This window comes from Tenrec ecaudatus, chromosome 7 (genome assembly GCF_050624435.1).
Source record: "Tenrec ecaudatus isolate mTenEca1 chromosome 7, mTenEca1.hap1, whole genome shotgun sequence".
NCBI lineage: Eukaryota > Metazoa > Chordata > Mammalia > Afrosoricida > Tenrecidae > Tenrec > Tenrec ecaudatus.
The window spans coordinates 7290681-7313123 of record NC_134536.1 but is presented as its reverse complement, the minus strand read 5'-3'; the positions used below and the strand labels follow the sequence as shown (position 1 = coordinate 7313123).

At 47.9% G+C, this 22443-nt stretch overlaps 1 protein-coding gene across 4 annotated transcripts in view; it reads left to right on the top strand.

The window, feature by feature from the left end:
- MAP3K4 (mitogen-activated protein kinase kinase kinase 4) overlaps positions 1–22443 on the top strand; it is a 103387-nt gene that overhangs the window by 31254 nt on the left and 49690 nt on the right. For all 4 annotated transcript variants that reach the window (XM_075554292.1, XM_075554290.1, XM_075554291.1 and 1 more), the window contains exons 2-3: positions 12278–12468; positions 18335–19695. In XM_075554292.1, coding sequence (XP_075410407.1) covers positions 12278–12468; positions 18335–19695 — 1552 coding nt within the window. The remainder of the gene's footprint in view (positions 1–12277; positions 12469–18334; positions 19696–22443) is intronic.

Here is a 22443-nt window from a genome sequence, read left to right as displayed (position 1 = left end):
TGCCCTCCAGGCAGGAGGTGGGCTCTGGAATGTGTGCCAGCCATCCCGGGCACATTGACCGTGGAGGGATGTCTGGTCACCTGAGCGCAGGGTGCTTCCCTTGCCTCATCTCTCTCCTTCGGAAAGTGGTCCTTCAGGTGCTTGGTTTCTAAGAATGCCGGTGAAGTAATCATGACAGAGTGTTTTCCCATAAAGCGGCTCTGCCTGGAGGGAAGAACGAGGGGATCATAATGCTTTTTCTTCTCTTTTTGGCATCTTTCATTGCTGGCAGTTTCAAGCTGTTCCGATTTCTCTCCACACCATCCAGTTAGGTTTTTGTTTGGTTTTCCGCAGCTCTTGACATCTTTCCTTTATGATGGCTTCAAGCTGTTCTCCGATTTATCGCGACACCATCACATGAGTCTCTGTGTGGGTTTCCTCAGCTTGAACTGAGGTCTGGGTTTCCTCAGCTTTACCTGAGATCTGCATTTCCCAGACCTCCTTGGGAATGTTGCTTTTAGGAAATATCCTTTTCTGTAGGCTTGCCATTGCTTCAGTTCCCCTGTTCACAGGGTCTCCCTCTCTTCTTTACAATTGGGCCCATCCCCGGAGGGTTTTCTTGCAGTGTTTGGATCTTCTTGGCGATCTTGACACTTAACAGCTAGACCTGGTTTTTAGAGCTTCTGATATAACCCGGTGCAGTTGAGTTGATTCTGACTCAGGGTAACTCTGTAGGACAGGGCTGTGCCCCATTTGGAAGTGCACTGCCACCTCTTTCTCCTGGAGGTCTGCTACCAAGTGCTTTACCACTGCATCACCAGGGCATTGGCATGAGAGCCGGTGAGAATGAGAGTGTGCCCTTGGGCTCAAGTCCCCACCTATGTGCAGCCACATTGTGCCTGTAACAAGAGCAGTCCATCTGTCTTCATCTGGAACACGCTCATGGCTTCAGTGCCGTGTTTCTCCTCTTCCTTTTCTCCATCTCTCTATGTGGTTTTTTGGTGAGCCAGAGGGACTGATAATTTGTGAAGTCTTTAAGTCATTTTGTAACCGTGTGTCTAATTGACTTTATAAGAACGTATTTTCTGAAAGCCTTTATGTGGGCTACTTATCATTCCTTTCCAATGCTGGACAGTTTGTCCTTGGGGAGCGTGTTCTCTTTACATTGTGTTTGTTTCTGTCTTTGTGTGCCTGCTTTGTTCTATTTCATCTAGGGCTGACAAAGTATACTTTATATGAATCTCTGAGTGTAACAAGAGACTTCGATTAGGAGGCTTCCTAAGTGTGCCTGGCCTGGTTCACCCATCTAACTAACTGCTTAAAACCAGCGCTGGCCCACCAGATGCTTCTCAACGCCACATAGCTGGTGGTGGATGGACTCTTTTCTAGGACTCCTGGGACTTTTGGTTCCCACCCGTTGAACTTGATGCTAGTCCTTGTTTGCTGCTAAATCTGTGTGAGCCTTTTGTACTTTTCAATGGTGAGCTCATAATTTAGGAAACTGTTACACAACTCTACGAAATGTGGAGGCAGAAAAGAATCGTTGTTCCTGTGAGTCTTCCTGGAGTACTGGCGGAAGGCCAAGGTGTCGGTGAGTCAGATGCCCCAATTTGCCATCACTCTAGGTGAAGAAGAGAACTGTGAAAGGTTCAGCAAATTCCTGAAAACAGAACCTGCTCCACAAAAGTCTGTACGCTCTGGCCCTTTTAGTTAAAAAAACAAACAGACTGCAGATGCTGCCTTGAACTTGTGGTGTCTGCAGTGAAGTCCCCACACTGAAAGACAGTGCCACGGCCCACCACTGGGGGAACCCGTCGTCACGGGCTTAGTGAAAATCAAATGCCTCAGGTTTAGTGAAGGTGGCAGTGAGAACTTAATGGTTAAAATCAAAACCATTTATCTGGTCTGGAGTTGGGGGGCTGGGCTTATCGTCATATTGGCTGGGGCCTGGGGCAGCTGGGTATCTAAAATAGCCTAAGCCACGGGGCAAGCAGCCAGGGTTGGCTGGCCGCTGGGTGCCCACTCACCCTGTGACCTCATCATGGCCTCTCCACAGGCCATCATTGTAAAGCAGGGAGACTGCTCACATTGTGCCTGGCGTCCCCTAGCGTACCAAGGCGGCTTTCTTAGCTAAGGCTTAAGCCGAGATGGTGCAGTACCTTTGTGCTACATTCCAGGACTTCAAGCAGGTCCCAAGGTCATCCCTGAAACAGGAGCTGTTTGTACAAGGCTGACGGGTTCACTGAGTACCACCAATGTCACAGCCTGCCACAGTATGCTTCAATTTTTAATTGGCATGCCTAACTTTTTTATTGCTATTCATATATTTGAGTGGCATGATAAAGTAAGGAAGGGGATACACCAGGTGAAAGTGCTTGAAGACAACTTGTGATAATTTAGTCGTTTGTTTTCTGACCAATTAGCTTCAAGACATAGGATATCCACCCATGTTCACTCACCTGTGCCAAAGCATCTGTCTTCCGGTGCAGCTTGTGGCCACTGGCTGGGTCAGTAGATGGCAGTCTTGGCAGCCAGGGTGACAGTAGTGCTGAAATCACCTTGTCAGAAACCGTCCTGCTTCCATGCTGGTAGTCTTCTAAGCACCACTCTGAGCCACAGGAAACTGTGGCTGGGCCTCACGTGTCACTCCAGAGCCGCCACAGGACCCTCACTGTGTCTCGGATAGACGGTGGCATTGTTGAGCCTCTGGGGGAGAGCTGTGACGAGCACAGACGGTCCTGCCCAGGAGCTGGGGCACCAGTGTGTGGGGGGGTGGCCTTCCTATTCATTCCGAATCCGTCCTGTAGGAAAACTCTGATATTAGGGAATGAAAGGCTGAGTGTCCAGCCTGGAAAGTAACCCAGAGTAGTCGGGTTCCTAAAGGTTCTCTGCTCTGCACCCAGGCAGGGGGAGATAGTGAAAGGAAGGTAAGCGTGAGGTTTGTTGACTCACCTGAGGCAAACTGATAGATCCACCTGTAGACTGATCATAAAAGTCAGCCCACTTACTATTGATCTTGCACTAGTGGAGCCCACCATGCACCCTCAAGCTTCTGCTAGTGTCCGTTCATTTATACTACAGGCCAGGCAAGTGATGTCCACTCCTAGCTAACAGCTAGAACATGCCCCCCTTGGCATACCTTGCTCTCTCCACTCTCTCAGTAGCAGAAACCACCCTGACCCCTAGAGACCCAGTAGGACAGGGTAGCACTGCTCCCCAGAGGAGGGGGTGTTGGCTGGCCCAGCACCTCACTCACCGCGCCACTAGGGCTCTTCCCATGGCAGGCTAGATGTCTGTGATAGATGCCCTTTAGCTATGGCCTAATCCAGCCAGGATGATGGTGAGCAGAGGGGGGTGAGGGTCGAAAGACTCTCATACAAGTCAGTGAATAAGACACCCTTGTAAGAATTGACTGAAAAACATTCAATGAAGCTCTTTTCATCTGAATGATTTTTTGTAGAACGACATGTTTCAGAGATGTTTGAATCTGACTCCATCCCACTTTACAGATGTGGTATTTTAGGTGCCATTGTGTCCGCACAGAACTGCCCAACCCCGTGCTACAGCGAGTTTCTTAAAATGTTACTTTCTGTCACACATTTTTCATTGAAAATGATACCAACCCCCCCACACCACCCCCCATGGATTAATTTCTAGACCTCCTTTTTGTAGACCTGAGAGAAGGATGAGGTTTACTGTTCCTGTAAAGAGTTGCAGTCTGGGAAACCCACAGGGACAGTTCTGCTCTGCCCTACAGGGTCGCCGTGAGTCAGAATGGAACCAGTGGCAGTGAGTTTGGTTTTTGAGTTTCCCTTAGCCCAGATTTCAACAAGTTCTGTTAACAGAACAAGATGTGACTTGGTTGACTGTTAGGTGTTGGCACCAGAAAGCCGCCTCACCCTGACCGTCTCCAAACCCAAGACAGTGCCTCGGAGGCACCTCTGTCTCCCTCACTGGTTTCCGTGGCCCAGGGATGGACGGGCCACCCTGCAGAGGGCTCATTCACAGGAGCCAGTACAAAGCGAGGGATTGGGCTGCGTGCGTGCTTAGTGGTTGCTAAAATACAGGTTCTAGAACTTGCCATGAGTATCTGTTTTTCCAGTTTTCCTTTTCTCCTTGGCTGATTTTAGGATTTTTGTCTTTATCTCATTGTTGTTACCAAAACCAAAAAATCAAACTTGTTGCCATCGAGCCTGTTCTGACGCTTGGAGACCCCGTAGGATAGCGTAGAGTAGCGCAGCCCTTGTGGGAGCAGAGCAGCTGGTGGTTTCAAACTGCCGACCTTGTGGTTAGCAACCCAACTCGTAGTCAGTTCTGACCGTGTGTCCAGTAGAACAACACACTTCCTCACCGTTGTTCCTGTGTTTCCGCCCAGTGTGGCAGCCCCTGTGTCAGTCTCTCTTTTTATTAAGCGTGTGGGCCATTTCCAGGGACACGCCCCTCCTGATGTCTTCCTCGCTGGTTGTGCACAGCTTGGTTTTGCCGTGCACCGGAGTGGTCCTTCAGCTGGGGCTTCACTGAGTTGGGTGGTCTGTAGAGGCTTAGGGTTTCCTTCAACTTGAGAGCGTTTTGAGCCCTATTTCATCAGAGTTATTTTCCGCACGCACCGCACGGCCACGCTTTCTCTTGTAGAACTCCAGTAATACATGTACGTGTTCAGCTACCTGATATTGTCCCCCAGATTATTGGGGGTGATTGGGTTTTGTGCATCGGCTGCCTTCCTCTGCCCCCTCCCCCTGAGTCTTTTCATCTCTTCTGTCTTGTGGGCACTTTCTTCTGCTGCGCTGTCAAGTTTCCTGATGTTCTCTTTCTCTGTCTAATATGCTGTAAAGTCCATGCAGAGTGTTTTTGATTCCAGATAGATTTCTCATCTCTCTCCATTCTATTTGAGCTATGTCTGTGTCAGTTTCTATTCAAGTATTTTTTCCTGGTTTGGAAAAAGTTCTCCTGCTTCTTTGGCAGTTTTCAATAGGGTGGCAGGCTTGGTGCATTTTATTTATTAGACTGCAGACCTTTGCTATTTCCTTAAATAGTATTGGGCTTGGTGCTGGCATATCACAAAGTTACTAAGTTACTTCGATGCCACGTAAAGCAAGACCCTTTCCAACCACTGTGAATCGCCGTCTCGACTAAGGAACCCCGAGGGAAGTGTCAGCTGCGTAGCTTCGCTGGTGTGTGAAGCTCGTCTCCAAATGTGTTTTAAGATAGAGGCATTTGATTTCTTTAATTATACCTGCATACTAACATGTAATGATATATAACTAATTATATACACGTTAGCAATTATGTGCATTTAGTAAATGCAGGGACTGGCAGCATCACGTGGCATATTTATTTCTCCCTAATTTTCCGTGACGTATGGTGATTAAAAATGGAGAAAGCAGTTCACACTACACATCATTATATTTTAAACTATCTGTGAACTCTTCATGTATCCTTCATCCATATCCATCTGTACTTCATAGATAATGTTTATGAAATATTCATCTATCCTACATTAACACTTCATGAGGTTCTCTGATATTTGCTGCTAGAATAATTAAATCATCTGGGAACACTTTGAGGTCCCTAGTAACTTTAGTATGTCCATGTGAAGGTATGCAGACATAAGAGGGCTTTGGGTACAATTAATGCAAGCAGATTAGAAAACCAGAGATACCAACAGCAGCCTCCTGAGAACCATCCCGAGATGGCGTTTCCAGTGAGGAGCTGCAGACAGCAAGGTGTCTAAAGGCACAAGCATTGGAGTCAGGTGACCTTGTATGACTCATGACACACTGGTGTGTCACTTCAAGACTGTTCCTCAGCAGGACCGTAGTCCCGGGAGTCTCCAAGGCTAGTCAGGATGACAGAGCCCACGTTCGACTTCCGACGTGGGTGGGGTCTTAAAGCTCGTGAGCAGCCGTTTGAAGGGCACCCGCCGGTTGGAGCGTAGCAAAGAAGAGTGAAGAAAATTGAAGACGCCTGGAAACAGGCAGCCCAGTGGACTCATGGGCCACACTTGACCCCAAGACAAGAAAAAACAGATCGCCGCTAGTTAATTAATAGCTTTCCCAGGCTTGGCCACAAGGGCTGGGCCCTCGGGTCACATACCCTTGTCACCTGCATAGCTGTGTGTTGAGGGATTTTGTTCAAAATTTCCTCTTTGTCTCCATGATCTGCAGCTGGGGCTCCTCCTGTCTGGCCTGTGTGTTTTAGCCACCTAAGCCTTTGCGCCCGCTGGCTCCTGCTGCTTCGCCTGGGAATGGCATTGTGGTGACTGGAAATATGGAGTATTTGTGTGCAGCGCGAAGCCATTGGAGAAAGGAAAGTCGGAAGACCCACAGTACTTCCTTCCCATCCTATTAGTAGGATGGTTACAGAGAAGTCAAGGGTTGCAGGACATGTTAAAGTGGTTTGCAGGAGGCACGGTGCTGAGCGCACGATGACGGGGCCACTCCCAGATCCTTAAGCTGACGAGGAAGGGAGTACAGGGGCTTCCAAGGCCTCTGATGCACAAAAATCATTGCTTTCAGGGAGCTTCCACAAACCCTCTGCTCGTAAGCTGATCCCAATTCAGAAGAATCCTGCTGGACAGAGCAGCCCTTCCTGTCTTTCTGCCACTGAAAGACTGGTGATAGGTTCAAGCCTGGTGCTTAATCACGGCTCACCAGTGATGCACAATTGGACTCGATCCTCGTAGATGTGGAGTCTAAGTTTTCATTATCCTGGCTTGCAGATGTGCAGCCTGGAGGTTTGCAGTCATTTTTCTCAGGCTTATAGATCCAGCATTGGAACCTAGACTCATCACACCAGGAACGCCTGGTTAGTCATCCTCAAGTCTCTGCTAAAGCGCCGCCTGCTGTCGAGTGGTTCTGAGTCTTGGCAGTCCTGGGTGGGCCCACGTGGAACGGTGCTTTGCAGGGTTTTCAGAGGTGCCTCTGGGCGGACTCCCACTTGGAGCCTTCTGGTTAGCAGTCGATCGTGGCAACCCATTTCTGCCACCCAGGGACACCAGGCCTATGGCATTGTCCACTGAAGTATTACAAACACCCAGGTGGAAATGGAACAAGTGACCTTGGCCTTTATGGCAATGCACCCCAGTCACCCGGCTCAGCTGTGTGGCAGTGAGCATAAAAGAAATGGGTATGAGAAATTTCAGGCTAATCTCTGAACTGTGTTATTTGTTTTCTGCCTTATGGTCCTTGAGTAGGTACATGTAGGAGGTCTGAGGTGACAGGGGAATCGGAAGCATTTCTGAATTTGATCATGGCTTGAGTTAGTTCACTTTTAGGCATAGAACTTGTATGTTTTTATTGTGTGCACATGTGTGGGGCTGACTTACCTGATTTTTAAAAAAATCAGTTTTTGTCCTGTTAGCATTATAAATCTATGTAAATCTCCAGCCTTGTTTCATAGTTAAAAACTTTTTTGATAAAAGCCATATATGTCTATTGTAGAAACTTTGAAAAAAACAGACATTCAAAGGAAAAAATGACGTGTAACCTCCCATTGCTCAGATAACACAATGAACATTTTCATAAATGTATTTTCTTTTCTAAGGAACACTTCTGGCAGTCCATAGTACTGTCCATGTTGTTCTCTAGTGCCATAATTCAAATTCATCCACTCTCTTTAGGTCTTCTTTACTCAGTGTCCAACTTTCATGTGCACTTGAGGCAATTGAAAATACCCTGGCCTAAATGAGGCACACCTGAGTCCTCAGCGTAACATCCTGCTAGTCAGCGCTTCAAAGAAGTCGTGTGCAGCTGATTTGCCCAGTGCAGTGCATCAGTTGATTTCCTGAATGAGCATTGATTGTGCGTCCAAGCACGACGGAATCCTTAACAACTCTGTTTATCATGGTTGTGTTAGCCTGAGTAGACTAGAGAAACAAATTCATGGAGACTCATGTGGATAAGAAAGAGATTTATATATAAGAGAAGTTGAATATTGAGAAAATAGCCCATCGCTTCTCAGCCTTTTGGCTAAGATCAAGTGTGGAGAAAATATCCCAGCCCAGTCCAGATCAAGTTTGTAAGTCCAATTTTAGCCCGTATGTCCGATTCCAATGTATGAAGTCCTCTTCAAACTCATGCATTACATGCAAGGATGCCAAGTACAGGAAGATCACAGGTCAGTGGGTGCAAAGTCAGTGGCGGTAGAAGCATCTCAGCACTGGCAGGGGTCTCCATGTTGTTCCTCCAGTTCCCAGGACTGCATCAGGATGTGGCTTCTTAGGGATGTCTCCCAGGAAGTGAGCAGAGAGAGAGAGAGAAGTGTCTCCCACCTCCAAAGTGGGAAAACAGGAGTTCCCAGAATTCCCACACAGAGGCCTCATTGGTTACATCTTGATTGACAGGCCAGTATATCCACCCCTTCACTTGTAAAATCCTCTCAGGTTGACAGCAGATTATGGAACTACCACAATGATGTTACCTGTTGATCCAGTTGTGAGGATTTGAGTCTTGACGTTGAGCTGCCATCCTCACCAAAAGCCGCAATCCTTGATCTTCATCAGCAAGTGTTTCAAGTCCCCCTCACATTGAGCAAACAAGGTCGTGTCATTCCTCCAGTCCTGCTGCCACATTCTTCTTCATATAAACCAGCTTCTCTGCTGATTTGCTCCGCGTACAGACTGGATAGGTATGGCGAGAGAACACGGTCCGACGCACTTCTCTCTTGACTCAACCATGCAGCTCTCCCTTGTTCTGCTCTCACGACTGCCTCTGGATCCATGACCAAGTTCATGTGATGACCACTTCCTCAAGGCTGTCCATATGCGGGAGTTTATGGTGCCAGCCTGGCCGATCAACACAAGTGGGATTAATTGAAGGGCGGAGAGATAGATGGCTCGGTGAGCCTCGCCTTGCTTGTCTCTCGCTCTTTAATCATCGTCTGTGCCTCAATTCAAAGGGCACACTACCTGTGAGATGTCTAGCCTGTGGACTGTGTCGCTGTGAGTTGAGGTCCCTTTAAACCTACACGATTGGAATGTACATCTCTGGAGCTGGGGACTGACGGTTGGTGACCTGTTTTGCTGTTTGCTGCCTGGGTATATATAGCCCAGCTCTCTCTACAGAGGAGGAACTGGTGGCCCTCAAGACTTAAAGGACTGCTAGTGTCTCCCTGCTTTATAATTTAAAATTTAACTGTTCATTTCTGGTATTATATATCTATCTCTCTGTATATAATTTAACGGTTCATTTCTTGTGTTATATATCTTTATAAATAAAGATATATATAAAATTACTAGCAATCTGGTTTTGTCTCTAGAGAACCCTGTCTAACACACCGTAGTCGATTATGATCCCTGTAGTTGAATGCCTTTGCATGGTCTGTAGCACAGAAGTAAACATCTTTCTGGTATTCTCTGCTTTCATCCAGGAGCTTTCTGACACCTTATGCTGCATGTCCTCCTCTGAATCTGACTTGAATTTCACTGACTGAACTTACTGCTGCGACCATTGTTGAATGATCGTCAGCAGACTTTTATTTACATGTGATATTAATGATACTGTTCGATAATTTCTGCATTCTGTTGTGGTGCCTTTCTTTGCCTTGGGTACAAATATGAATCTCTTCCAGTCGGTTGGCCAGGTAGCCAGCTGTCTTCTAGAACGAGCCAATTACCTCTAACCATAACCTTCTAAGCTGCCCTCTTTTCCTTGAATTGAACGAGCCCAGCAGGCCCCCTTGGAAGCCAGTGTTTTGATTGGACGTTTGGATCCTATTAGTAAGTTCAGGATTTGTCCTTGGTTCTTATTTGTTCCCTAACATTGTCTCCATTCACGTCACTCTTCAACCACTGATGGAAAGATGAGTTCTTGGAGTTAGCTGAGCTCTGTGTAAGCTTGCCGTGGCCCAGATCTGCGCTTCACATCGATGTCAACAGCTGTCTCCTCAGAGGCAGTTCTGAAGTCTTCCACCAGTTTCTGGGCTTCAGCTGTTCCTTCCTCCGTTGAGGGTGACGGTCTCTCCTCTCTGGACTCATCTCCCAGACTTTCCATAGACAATTGATCCATGTGAAAACTGTTGTTTTTAATCTGAGGCAGCATTCCCGTAAGCTTGGTGCAAAGCCTCAATGATTTGGGAAAGTATCCACTTTGATTTTGTTAGAAATTTGGTATGAACTCTGACCTCCACATTTCTTCCCACAGCCAAAAAAATCGATCCTTATTTTCTGAAGGCACCCTAAGGAGACGAAGGTGTGCATGAAGGCACGGCCTTGGCTGCAGCCAGCCACTGGTTGCAGAGATATGTTTAATAAACACATCTTGTTTGGAATGAGCCTGTGCTTGCATGATCTGAAACCCCAGTAGTGGCAGGTCTTTTGGACTTAACCCCGTATTAACATAACATTGTTTTTAAGATCTGCAGAGAGTGCTCCATCACATGCACAAAGGAGTAGCCGACAAGTCTCCTCTTGCTCGCCTACTGCTAGCCTGGCAGGCAGTTGTCGCTCCTCCGACGTAAGAAAATCAGAGTAATAAACACCTGTATTTCTTTGTACAAGAAAGATAATGTTTTGTTTCATTCTAATATAACCAGTTACTTAGCAATGGGACGTATGCATCCTACTAGCCACTGCACAGTGTCTCAGGCCTTGGCCTTAGGTCACATCCCAGAGTTGTGCTGCCTGCCCCGCGTTGGTTTTTACTTACGGATGGCGTGGTGGGTTCCCCTGGGGCTGCCGACTGCAAGGCTGCAGCCAGAAAGTAGCCGCTCCACTGGAGGACGGCGGGCCTCTCTATCGTGGCCAAGGTTTTCTGTCTCAGAAGCTCACAGTGGTAGGTAGCTCCACTCTGTCCCAGAGTTGCCCTCATTCAGAATTGACACAGTGGCAGTGAGTTGTTTTTTGTTTTTTATTTTACGCTCACTTTTTTATGATACCACATGCCAACAATCTAGTTTTACAAAGTTAGTATACCATCAAAAGGAATTTAGCAGCCCAACTGTCATGACCCTGGTTCTACCTTACAAATCCGGCTAGACCACAGCACGTACACTGGTACAGAAAAGAGGTCGAAACACAGGGAATCCAGGGCAGATAAACACCTCAGGGCCAAAAATGTGAGTAGTGATACCAGGAGGGAAAGGGGAAGGTGAGGGAGAAAGTGGGAACTGATCACAATGATTGACATATAATCCCCCCTCCCCAGGGGGATGAACAACAGAAAAGTGGGTGAAGGGAGACAGCAATTGGTGTAAGACATGAAAAAAAGTGATAAATTATCAAGGGTTTGTGAGAGAGGGAGGGGGCTCAAGTAGAAGGAACATGTTTTGAAAATGATGATGGCAACATATGTGGAAATGCACTTGACACAGTGGATGGAGGTATGGACTGCAAGGAGAGCTGTACGAGCCCCAGGAGAGTGATTCACAAAGAAAGGAAGAAAGTTTCAGAATCTGGTCAAAGTCAGTTGGCATGACACCATGCACTTTATTAAGCCATCTACTTGCAGAGAACTTTTGGACACCCCAATGGTGGAGTGGACTTCCTTTTTCTTTAACCCCTTGATTCTGACAGTGTTGATTTTATACCAAGATGCAAATCGCAAGGACATAGCCTGATTTTATCCCAGATGGAGTATGCACTTAGTCGTGCAAGGCCTGATGCATCTTTATCATGAATATTAGAATGAGGTAGAGCGTGGTGAACCACACTTGGAAGAGATTTTATTGTGGACTCCATAGTTCCTTCTTTGGGGAGTGTGTCTGTTTGGGTAGGAGCAGGGCATTTAGCGTCCTTAGTGTTAGCAACGCAGAGCGAGAGGCTGGCTGAGGATGGAGCATCAGCCATGGAGTTTCCTTTGATGAGGCCTTGCCTTGGGAAGAGCTTGGGCTCATCCCGTCGCTGTGGGCCCTCCCTCAGAGGATGGGGAGCCAGGGGCTTCGTGGGCTCCTAGGGGCGCTGCTGCCAAGAGGTGGAGCAGCCCTGCGAGTCAGGGAAAGGTCGGGCTCATCCGCTCAGCAGCTTGGTCAGTCAGTCTGTCTGAGTTGTATCTTCCAGTTCTTTGATCTTTTTATTTGAAATAAAAAGTTTTGAGATTTAAATTTCACTTCTATTAGAAACAGTTCTATAAACAGCCTTAAGAACCTGCCTGTCCTAAGAGCCTTGGGGCACTCCTGACTGCTGGTGGGAACGAGGCCGGCCAGTGCTACACCCTCCCCCTCCCCTACTCCCCCTGTGAGTGAAAGGTCTCCATGTAAATGCCAATATAGTCGCTGTACAAAGAGCTCTTAGTACCAATGATAAGTTATTTGCATATGAACCTACATGTTACTGAGTACTTTCTCTACGGCTTGTCCTCCTTAGGCAGGAGTGCCCACTGGAAGGCACGCCTGGCAAGAATTCTGAATCTGACCTGGAAGACTTTTCAGATGAGACCAATACTGAGACTCTGTATGGCACCTCGCCCCCCAGCACGCCGCGGCAGATGAAACGGATGTCAGCCAAGCACCAGAGGAACAGTGTCGGAAAGCCGGCCAGCCGGACCAACTTGAAGGGTGAGGCCATGGCGCTGTCTTTACATCATCTTTTTGTGACATCTAATTATCCATTGATCCCTGTATTTTAAATTTGATCTTCCTGATGCTTTCTCCCTGTCTTTAACCATTAGCAGTGTGAGGGGGCTTCAAAAATTTTTTTTTAGGAAATTCTGTTGTCTTTTCCATTTGAGAGTGCCATCGTCCGCTCCTGTCACTGGGATTGGGGATTCCAGTCGCTCTTGGTGATGGGGCACAGTAGCTAGGCTTTATTACCTCACTCTAGTAGGTCAAATGCCCTAGAGTCCGTCTGCCTAGAACTGAGGACCGAGCTGGGCATTTTGGGAGACCCTGAGGCAGGCTGCCTCCCTCAGTCCTCCCTAGCCTGCCTGCCTCCTGTCCTCCCTGCTGGGGACACTGTGCTTGGTACCCAGGCCCTGTTTTCTTCCTCACACTGGGACGAAAGGGGACCCTTGCCTTCTAACCACTCAAGGACCCTGTGACTGCCTTTCCCTGGTGTTAGTGACCCATGCTCCTGAGAGGCCCTGCCCCATGTCATTTTCAGTCTCCGCAGCTCAGCCCGCCTACCAGTTAGACCCAACGTACTCCCGGTGTGGGAGCACAGCTCACGAAGCCTTTGGGATTTAGACGTTCCTGTCTGTGCAGCAGCTTGGGCTTGAACTTGGCAATTGGCGGATTTCCTTTTTTAAGTCTACCCACCCACCCTGTTATATGTTCTTCCAGCGCCCTGGCGGCACAGTGGTTAAGTGCTCAGCTGTGAGCCCAGAGGTCCAGTGTTTGAACCCTGCAGCCACTCCATGGAAGACAGATGTGGTTATCTATTTACGGAAAGATCATAGCCTTGGGCCCCCCTGGACCAGTTCTGCTCATTCTCTGGGGTCATTTCTCTGGATCCTCCTCACGTTTCTCCAGTGTTGCTCCTTCTCCGGCTGCCAACTTGCTCACCTTGGGTCTCCGTAATACCCCTTCCTCTGGAAAGGAGGAGTACAAGAGACATGGCTTTACTCTAGTCATTCCTTCTCCCCTCCTCCCAAATTTTATTGGCATATAATTCACATATTGTACAATTCAGTCCCATCAAGAAGAGTTGTACAATCACACCACTATCAGTTTTAGAATGTTTTCTTCAATCTTGTCATCATCTTTTTGAGGGAAATCTTATCCAAAGAATGATGCCTATGTGGTCCGGAGCCTTCCTTTCCTATGAAGATCATTTTTTAAGCTATATTTTTAGTAGGATGATACCTTGGTCTTCTGAAACAGTATTGCAGTGTATCGTCTTTACAGCCTTCCTTCCCCTTTTTGTCACAGAGACCCCTCAGTGGTAGCAGCCTCTACGAGCCCTCCCCGCCCCCCCCCCCTGTACTGTTGGTCTGTAACATTTTAGAAGAATTGAGGACACTGTCCCCATTTTATAGATTAAGAAACGGAGGCTTGTGATTTTAAAGCAACTTCTTGTAAGGCCAGATGCTTGAATACAGTTTAACATGCTTGACAGCTGGTGCATGATGTCACACCAAAGCTCTTGTTCATAAATACTGAGGAAAGGTGCCGATGAAGCACCCACGGTGGCCAGGTGGCCACAGATGTGTCTATACTGTGGAGTTTGTGAGGGCATGATGGTTCTTACATGTATACTGGCTCTCAGGACAGCATGGGGCAGGAAGGAGCACCGGCTCGGTCAGCAGGCGACATGGAATCCCACTAACACGGCCTCTCCCAGGAGCAGACTCGGTGCCGCCTCTTCTTTGCCTGTAAACGAAAGCCCTGCCCCGATGCTCTAGTGAGGACTGCGGGTCGAGAAGCATTACCGTCGCCCTGTTGTCAACAAAGTGCTCTTTTCTTGTGACTGTTGCTCCTTTCTAGCCTTAAAGTACATTAAGTAAATCATGTCACTTATCCTTATTCATATCAGTGTCCACCTCTTCAGGACTTTGAAACCTAGAAGAAATGATGTTCTTAAGTCATGTCACTCACAAATTCTGGAGCCAGGACTCCAGCCTGACTCTACTCTGCTAGGAGTGCAAGTTTCTGGGCAGTTTCTTCCAACTCCTTTCTTTGTCTCCACTGTGTCTTTGGCCACCAGAGATTGCTCTCAGTTAAGTCTGTTCTTCCATGCTGCTTTCCGTCCGCCCTTGTTCCTCGCTTTTCTTCTGCCACTTGGCTCTCCTTTCTTCCCTTCCTCCCTCCCTCATTTCTCCTTCATCCTTTCCATTGACCAGAATTTGGGTGAATCCACAGTCCTACATGCACTGTTGTAGATGATGAATAAGGTACATGCTGTTAGGAGGCCAGGTGGCACTGCCAGGTAAGCACTGGACAACTAACTCTAAGGTTGGCAGTTTAAACCCACCAACGACTCCATGAACAAAAGATGAGGCTGTCTGCACCTGTGGTGATGCTGTGTGAGCAGAAAGGAGGGTCCCACAGGTGGACACGAAGTACAATACTACTTGGTATAAGTGGTGCAGGGGATCTCGTCTCTCAGAGGAAGCACACAGACAGATAGGAGGAAGCACACAATGCGAGCAGCATGGCGGGGCTTCTCTCCACAAGAAGCACACCAACCGGAAGTAACCACACCACATGGTGTGGGCAGTGTGGAGGCGCCTGCGTCTCAGGATGCTCACAGACGACCGGGAAGTACACCACCATTCAAGGTGAGCTGTACCAGGTGCACATGGTGCACTAGGTGGTGGGGAACTACTGAGGAGACCTGGGTCTTAGGAAGACTTTGGGAACTGCTGACATTTATGCTGTGACCTGAACACTGGTCCAGGAAGACCCATGTTTCAGGCTCACATGTGACTCACAATCACACACAATCTCCTCAGTATTTTGAAGACCTTTTTAGGAATAGTTGGTCAGCTGTGTTTTAAAAGTTTTCCAGGGAAATAAGAATGTGTGTATTGTTTCCTCTCCAATCAAAGGCTTTCTGAATCACACCATTGAATGTGTTGGACTGCTCACTGCAAGGCCAGTGGTTGGAACCAGCAGCCACTCCTTGGGGAGAAAGAGGAGGCTTTCTACTCCCGTAAAGAGTTACAGTCTCAGAAGCTTCAGATACGTATGTCTTAGTGATTCAATTGTTGTCAGAAGTATCGTTTCCAAATACAGTATCCCGGTTACTCGCTTGTCTTTATACTTGTGTTGGCAAGGTCTTTGGCAAACACAAGTCAGTACTTTTTATGAGGTCCTATTTATCTTGTCTTTTTCTATTATTTGTACTTTTTTTGGGTACTTTTGTTATTATATTAATTCATTGTTAAAAGCTAGGCTCAACAGCACTGCCCTTATATTTTCTTCTATGAATTTTAGTTTGCACATTTAGGTTCTTAAATGCATTTGGAGTTTGTTTCTTGGCACCCTTGTCAAGAAACAGTTGAACCTCAAACATGATCTTGGGACAGGAGGAAAGTCCAAGGAAATAGAGGAAAGTAGGGGCTAAAAGACATTGAAGGAGTTATCAGTACAGGCATGTGCATATGTAAACATATTAATATGTAATGATAGGGACACAGGACCACATACATATATTCATAGGTTATAAAGATAGCAGACGGATATTTGGCCTCTACTCAACTTCTCCTTCGATGCAAGAGCACTTTGTTCTATTAACCTGGCATTCTGTGATGCCCACCTTTCCAACATGATCGCTGAAGACAAAATGGGTGCATAAGCTAATGTGGTGAAGAAAGCTGATGGTGCCCAGCTGTTACAAGATACAGTGTCTGGGGTCTTAAAGAATTGAAGTTAAATAAACAACCATCTATCAGGGAAGCAACAAAGCCCACATGGATGGGGCACACTGGCCTGTGTGATCACGAGGTGTTAATGGGATCAGGTATCAGGCATCAGAAGACCCAGAACTAATAACCATTTCAAGGCAGATGAGGGGGCTTGGACTGGAGACCCAAAGCCCATCTGTAGACAATTGGATATCCCCTCACAGAAGGATCACAAGGCGGTACGAGGCAACCAGGGCGCAGTATGGCCCCTATGAAACACACAACATTAATGCTTCCTCCCTGCCACTCTCATGACCCCAGTGCTATCTACAAATCTGGCAGACCAGAGCATGTACACTGGTACAGAGAAGAGAGCTCAGCACACAGAATCCAGGACACATAACCCCCTCAGGACCAATAGTGAGAGTAATGATACTATGAGGCTAAGGGAAGGTGTGGGGGAGAAGGGAGAAAAAGGGGGAGAACTGATCAGTGTGCATCCTCCCCGCCCCAGGGGAGGAACAGCGAAAACATGGATGAGGAGAGATAGTGAATGGTGTAAAATATGGAAATAAAAATAATTTATAAATTATCAAGGGTTCACGAGGGAGGGTGGGGGAGAGAGGGGAAAAAAGAGGAGCTGATAGCAAAGGCTTAAGTAAAAAGAAAATGTTTTGTAAATGATGGCACCATGTGTACAAATGTGCTTATTACAATTGATGTGTGGATTGTTATAAGAGCTCCCACATAAAATGATTTATTAAAATAATTTTTAAAAAAAGAGTTGACCTGGGCTGTACTGGTATGCCCCTTGGTTCCCGAGTCTGTGTTGTGGTGTCTGTGCCTACTGTTAAACTTGACCAGGCTGCTTTTCCGTGCTTCACTGTGTTGTCGCCAGGGCTTCTCAGGTGTATCAGACTTCCGGCTCGCTCCCTTCTGGAGTCCTAGGGGATTGCTCATATTGGACTCCATGGAGCTACGATTTGTAGTATAGAGTGCACAGCTAGTATTAGGGGCAAATAGTGGGGGATACTAGGGAGTATGGTATGTTTTTAAAGCTATGTTGTTTAAAATTTTTAACAAAACAACCTCATCACCTTCACAGTACTCTCCATTACAGTTACTACATTGGTCAAATCTGTGATTCCATTCTTGGAAACATTTTTCAAACTCATCTGTTTGGATGGCTGACAGCACCTCCGTCGTCTTTTTTCTACACCTTTTCTGTGTTGTTAAGTTGCTGTCCTTTCATGTCCCTCTGCATTTGTGGAAACAAAAAGAAGTTGCACGGAGCCAGGTCAGGTGAGTTCGGTGCGTGAGGCAAGCAAAACATGCTGTTTTTTTTGCCCCAAACTGGCACACTGAAACGGCAGCGTGAGTGAGTACATCGTTGTGGTGGCAAAGCCAGTCCCCGTCTGCCACAAATCAGGCCTTTTTGTCACACACTGTTACGGACTCTTCAGAACCTCTAAATAGAAAGCTGATTCACAGTCTGACCTGATGCAACGAATCCAAATGCACTACGAGTCAACCTTTTTGTCCATTTGGGATGTTGACGGACATGCAGAACCAGGTCGGCATTTCATCTTTTTTGAAATGAGCAAACCACTCATGCGCTCCAGTTATTGCCATAACGCTCCTTGTAAGCGGTATACAATATCACAATAGTTTTCTGGGGCATTTTTTCCTGAGCAGAAAACAAAATTTCCCAGCCACATGCTGTTCTTAAATCAGCCATCACTAAAAACGAGGTTCAAGCAAAACTGCTTTTACAAAATAATTCACTGTGACCAGAGAACCTTCCAGGTGAAGCCACTGCATGTGCCAACTCAGAGCAAGTTGCTCGATGCTCGCCTCACAGGACAAATGCGCACAGTGAAAGCCTCCCCTCCGTCGGGCACAAATCTGGGTATTTTGGCTACCCCTTGTATAACGAATGTAGCAGGGAGTTTTTTTTTTTAATTCAAGGGGAAAAGTTACATTTAATTTTTGCTCCATTTGATTTTCAGACTATGGTAATTTGTGTCCCTCAGAACAGCTTGAAAATAAAGTGCCACGTGCACACCGTTTTTCATGAGACTCGTCAGAGTAACTCCACGCCATAGAGTAACATCACGCTCTGTTTCTTTTCCTACCAGAGAAAATGAGCACGCCCAGCCAGCCTGCCCACAGGGAGCCTGGGAAGACAGTGGAGAGCGTGGACGACTACAGCTACAAGCACGAGAAAAAGATCCGGGCCACCCTCCGCACAACGGAGCGCGATCACAAGAAACACGCCCAGTGCTCCTTCGTGCTCGACTCCGTGGGCAACTCTCTGCCCAAAAAGCCCATCCAAGATGTGGACCTGCACAAGCCTTACCTCAGCCTGGGCTGCAGCAATGCCAAGCTACCGCTCTCTGTGCCCATGCCCATTGCCAGGCCCGCCCGCCAGACGTCACGCACGGACTGCCCAGCCGACCGCCTGAAGTTCTTTGAGACGTTGCGGCTCCTTCTGAAGCTTACCTCAGTCTCCAAGAAGAAGGACAGAGAGCAGAGAGGGCATGAGAGTACCTCCACCTTCTGGTTCAACCGATCGAACGAGCTGATCTGGCTGGAGCTGCAGGCCTGGCACGCGGGGCGCACCATCAACGATCAGGACCTCTTCCTGTACACGGCCCGCCAGGCTATCCCCGACATCATCAGCGAGATCCTGACGTTCAAAGTGAACTACGGGAATTGTGCCTTCGTGCAGGCTGGCTTCAATGGCACCCCCTCGGAGGGGCAGTGCAGTGGCCCTCCTCGGCACGCGCGGCTGGGGGATTACTCCACTTACCACGAGCATCTCCAGCGCCAGAGGGTCTCGTTCGAGCAGGTCAAACGGATCATGGAGCTGCTCGAGTACATAGAGGCCCTTTATCCTTCGCTGCACGCTCTCCAGAAGGACTATGAGAGGTACGCTGCCAAGGACTTCCAGGACAGGGTGCAGGCTCTCTGTCTGTGGTTGAACATCACCAAGGACCTGAATCAGAAGCTAAGGATAATGGGCACGGTTTTGGGCATCAAGAATTTATCCGACATTGGCTGGCCAGTGTTTGAAATCCCTTCTCCTCGACCATCCAGAGGCCCCGAAGCAGAGGACGGGGGAGCTGACCTGGAGGGTGAGCTGGACGAGCTAGACAGCAGTGCCGAGGAGAGCGAAGGCGAGCACCTTCCTGCCCGGAGCAGACAAGAGATCAGGCAGCCCCCCGAGGACAGTGTTGATGGGCACCCCCAGGACGGCGTGCCAAAGAAACTTGCCCGGCGCGAGTCTGAAGAGGAGTCGGCAGGCTGGGGTGCTCCAGACTGCAGTGCAGAGGCAGAATTCAGCCGGCACTGTCGGACTTCTATCTATAGACCCTTTGTGGACAAGGCCCTGAAGCAGATGGGCCTCCGGAAGCTCATTCTGCGGCTGCACAAGCTAATGAACGGCTCCTTGCAAAGGGCGCGGCTAGCGTTGGCAAAGAGCGAGCCCCCCACGGAGGTAGGTGTCCAGTGTTCCTGGGTGCCACCTGGTGGTATCCCTGCCACTGGGTGTTGAATGGGGAAGTGCATCTCTGAAAAGGCGTGGAACTTGATGGGTCGAGGGTCAAGTGGTTTGCAGCGTGGAAAAATCCCGCCATAGGAATAGCTGGGGGACAGGACAGCCTCAGGATGAGTGCGGGGGAGAGCCTGGGCTGAATGGGAGTCCCTCATGAGGCACCCACGCCGATGCTGGATGTGGCGCCGGGAGCTGTGGCCTTGGCTCTTTCCTCTTTACCGTGGACCACACTCCCGGGAGCATGGCTGGTGTACGAAGAGCAGTGGTTCTCAATCTATGGGTCGCGACCCCAAACAGGGCTGCCTAAGACCATCGGAAAACACATATTTCACAATATATAATTACATATTGGTTTGTGATTCATCACTGCATTAATTATGTTCAATTTGTAACAATGAAAATATATCCTGCATAGCAGATTTTTACATTGTGATTCGTAACAGTAGCAAAAATATAGTTATGAAGTAGCAACAAAAGTAATTTTATGGTTAGGGCTCATCACAACATGAGGAACTGTATTCAAGGGTTGCGCCATTAGGAAGGTTGAGATCCTCTGGTCTAGATGCTGTCCGTCTAAGGGAAGGTTTCATTGATGTCCAACATGTGTTTTGATAGGTGAAGATGTGTGTCCAAAAGGGGGGTTGATAGTTTGCTCTCTCAGAACATCCTTCAGTTCAGGGTGATCAAGCTGGAAAGGAGCAGGTAGAACATCACTCTGGAGAGTCTGAAAAACACAAGGAGTTTCCTGCTGCGTGTTTGCACCCAGATCTTTGAGGTGCCCTAAGCCTAGGTTGAGTTTGTGGTTCTGCATTTCAGTGGGTATATGCAGGGCTGCAAAAACGTTCATGGAGATTGGAGAGCATTATGCTGAGTGAATTTAATATTTAGTTAGTCACAGAAGGACAAATACTAAATGTGTTCATTATTATAACCAGAAAAGACTTTTATACTCATAGAAACATTCTTTGATGGCTGCCAAGGATGGGAGGGAGGGCCAATCCCTGGCCGGAGTAGATATGTGTTACTTTGGTGAAGAGGAAGGCTAGGCTGTGTGCAATGAGAGAGGTTGGCAGAAGATGATGGAGGCAGAGCAAGACAGTGGGAAGTTTGCAAGAGTTAAATGCACCAGAGACAGTTGAGTACGCAATCTTGTGATCGTGGTGAAGTACAACTAAAGGACTAAAGGCATGGGTAGACTTCAGATCGATTTGGGAGGGCCATTGGCCTATGTATGCCCATGGATGTAGATAGGTTTGACATATTTGTGTTTGTGTATTTACCTTTGCTGGAAATGCATTTTTGAATGTGGTGGAATGGATACGGGGCAAAGTTATGAAAACTCAAAAGCAAGCACCTTGAGGAAATGAGTCACTGGGCCTGGAGGCTCAAGGCCACCAAGGTCAATGGGCACATAGCCAAGTTCAAAAAGAATAATGTTCTCCACGCTACTTGGGTGAGTAGTGATTGGGGACTTCAAAGCTTGTGAGCAGTCGTTTAAGGTGCAGCTGTTGGTCTCTTCCCCGTCCGGAGGGAGAAAGAGTGATGGAAATCTACAGATGATATGGAAGTAATTAGTCCGATGGGTCTAATGGCCCCACGCAGACATCAGTCACCACCAACCACTCTGAGACCAGAGCTAGATGGTGCCCAGCCACCACCACCAACTTCTCTGGAAGGGACCCAGGACAATCTCCTGGATCGAGTGGGAAAGAAGGTGGGGCAGAACTCAAAATCATACAAGGGACTAGATTTACTAGCTCGATAGAGACCAGAGAAACCCCAAGATTTGGCTCTCAGTCACCCATCAGGTCTGGAGCGGACTCCAACACGTTCTCCCCCCCACCCCCCAAAAAAAGTTAGAATTATCAAAAGCTACTCAAGATCAAAAGGGTAGCATTTCCTGGAATCAAGAAACACCAGGGAGGAGGAGGAGAAGGGGTGTTACATTGAGAGGACTACATTCAATGAACTGAGACAAAATGTGCGTGAATTGTTGACTGTAAAACGGATGGTCTGCTCTGTAAACCTCCCCCTAACTCATAATTAAAAAAAAAAAAAGCAGCATTCATAGAAAAATGCCATTATCTACTTTATTTTCCACATACTCTCTGAAGTCCACACCGGAGGCTCCTCATATCCGTCCACACGTGTGCATGTATGTATGTGTAGGCACTTGCATGTGCTTTTTGTGTCTCAGCCTCACTGCCCAGCCTGGCTGGCTCTGGGGCGTGACGGCCGTCTTGGTGAGTGTTTCTCACTTGAGGAGGAGCCAGGTCTGCTGCACTCGGGGGGTGATGGACAGCTCTGTCAGCACTCTCAGGGGAGGGCAAGGAATAGCTGGGATGTTCATGCAGCACATCCTGGGGGAGCGGTTTCTCAGTGGTTACTGACGTTGCCTGTGACTTTGATTTCGATTTAAATGAGTTTGTGTGGCTCCTGTCTGTTGAGAAGGACTCTGTGTGATTTCGTGTAGGTAGGCACATCTGGTTTTTGCTGTAAGTCCCCGAGTGTCGATTTGGCTGCTAGATTTTATTGTACTGCCACCTTCAAGAGTGGTGGACACACAGCAAGACTGTGGACATGGACTCAGGGCATCTGTCGTTGACTGCCAGTGAGGACCAGCTGACTTCCTGTCAGAGAGTTTGTTTGGGCTGGTGCCCTGTCGTCACAGACGCGTGGAGGCAAAGCAGG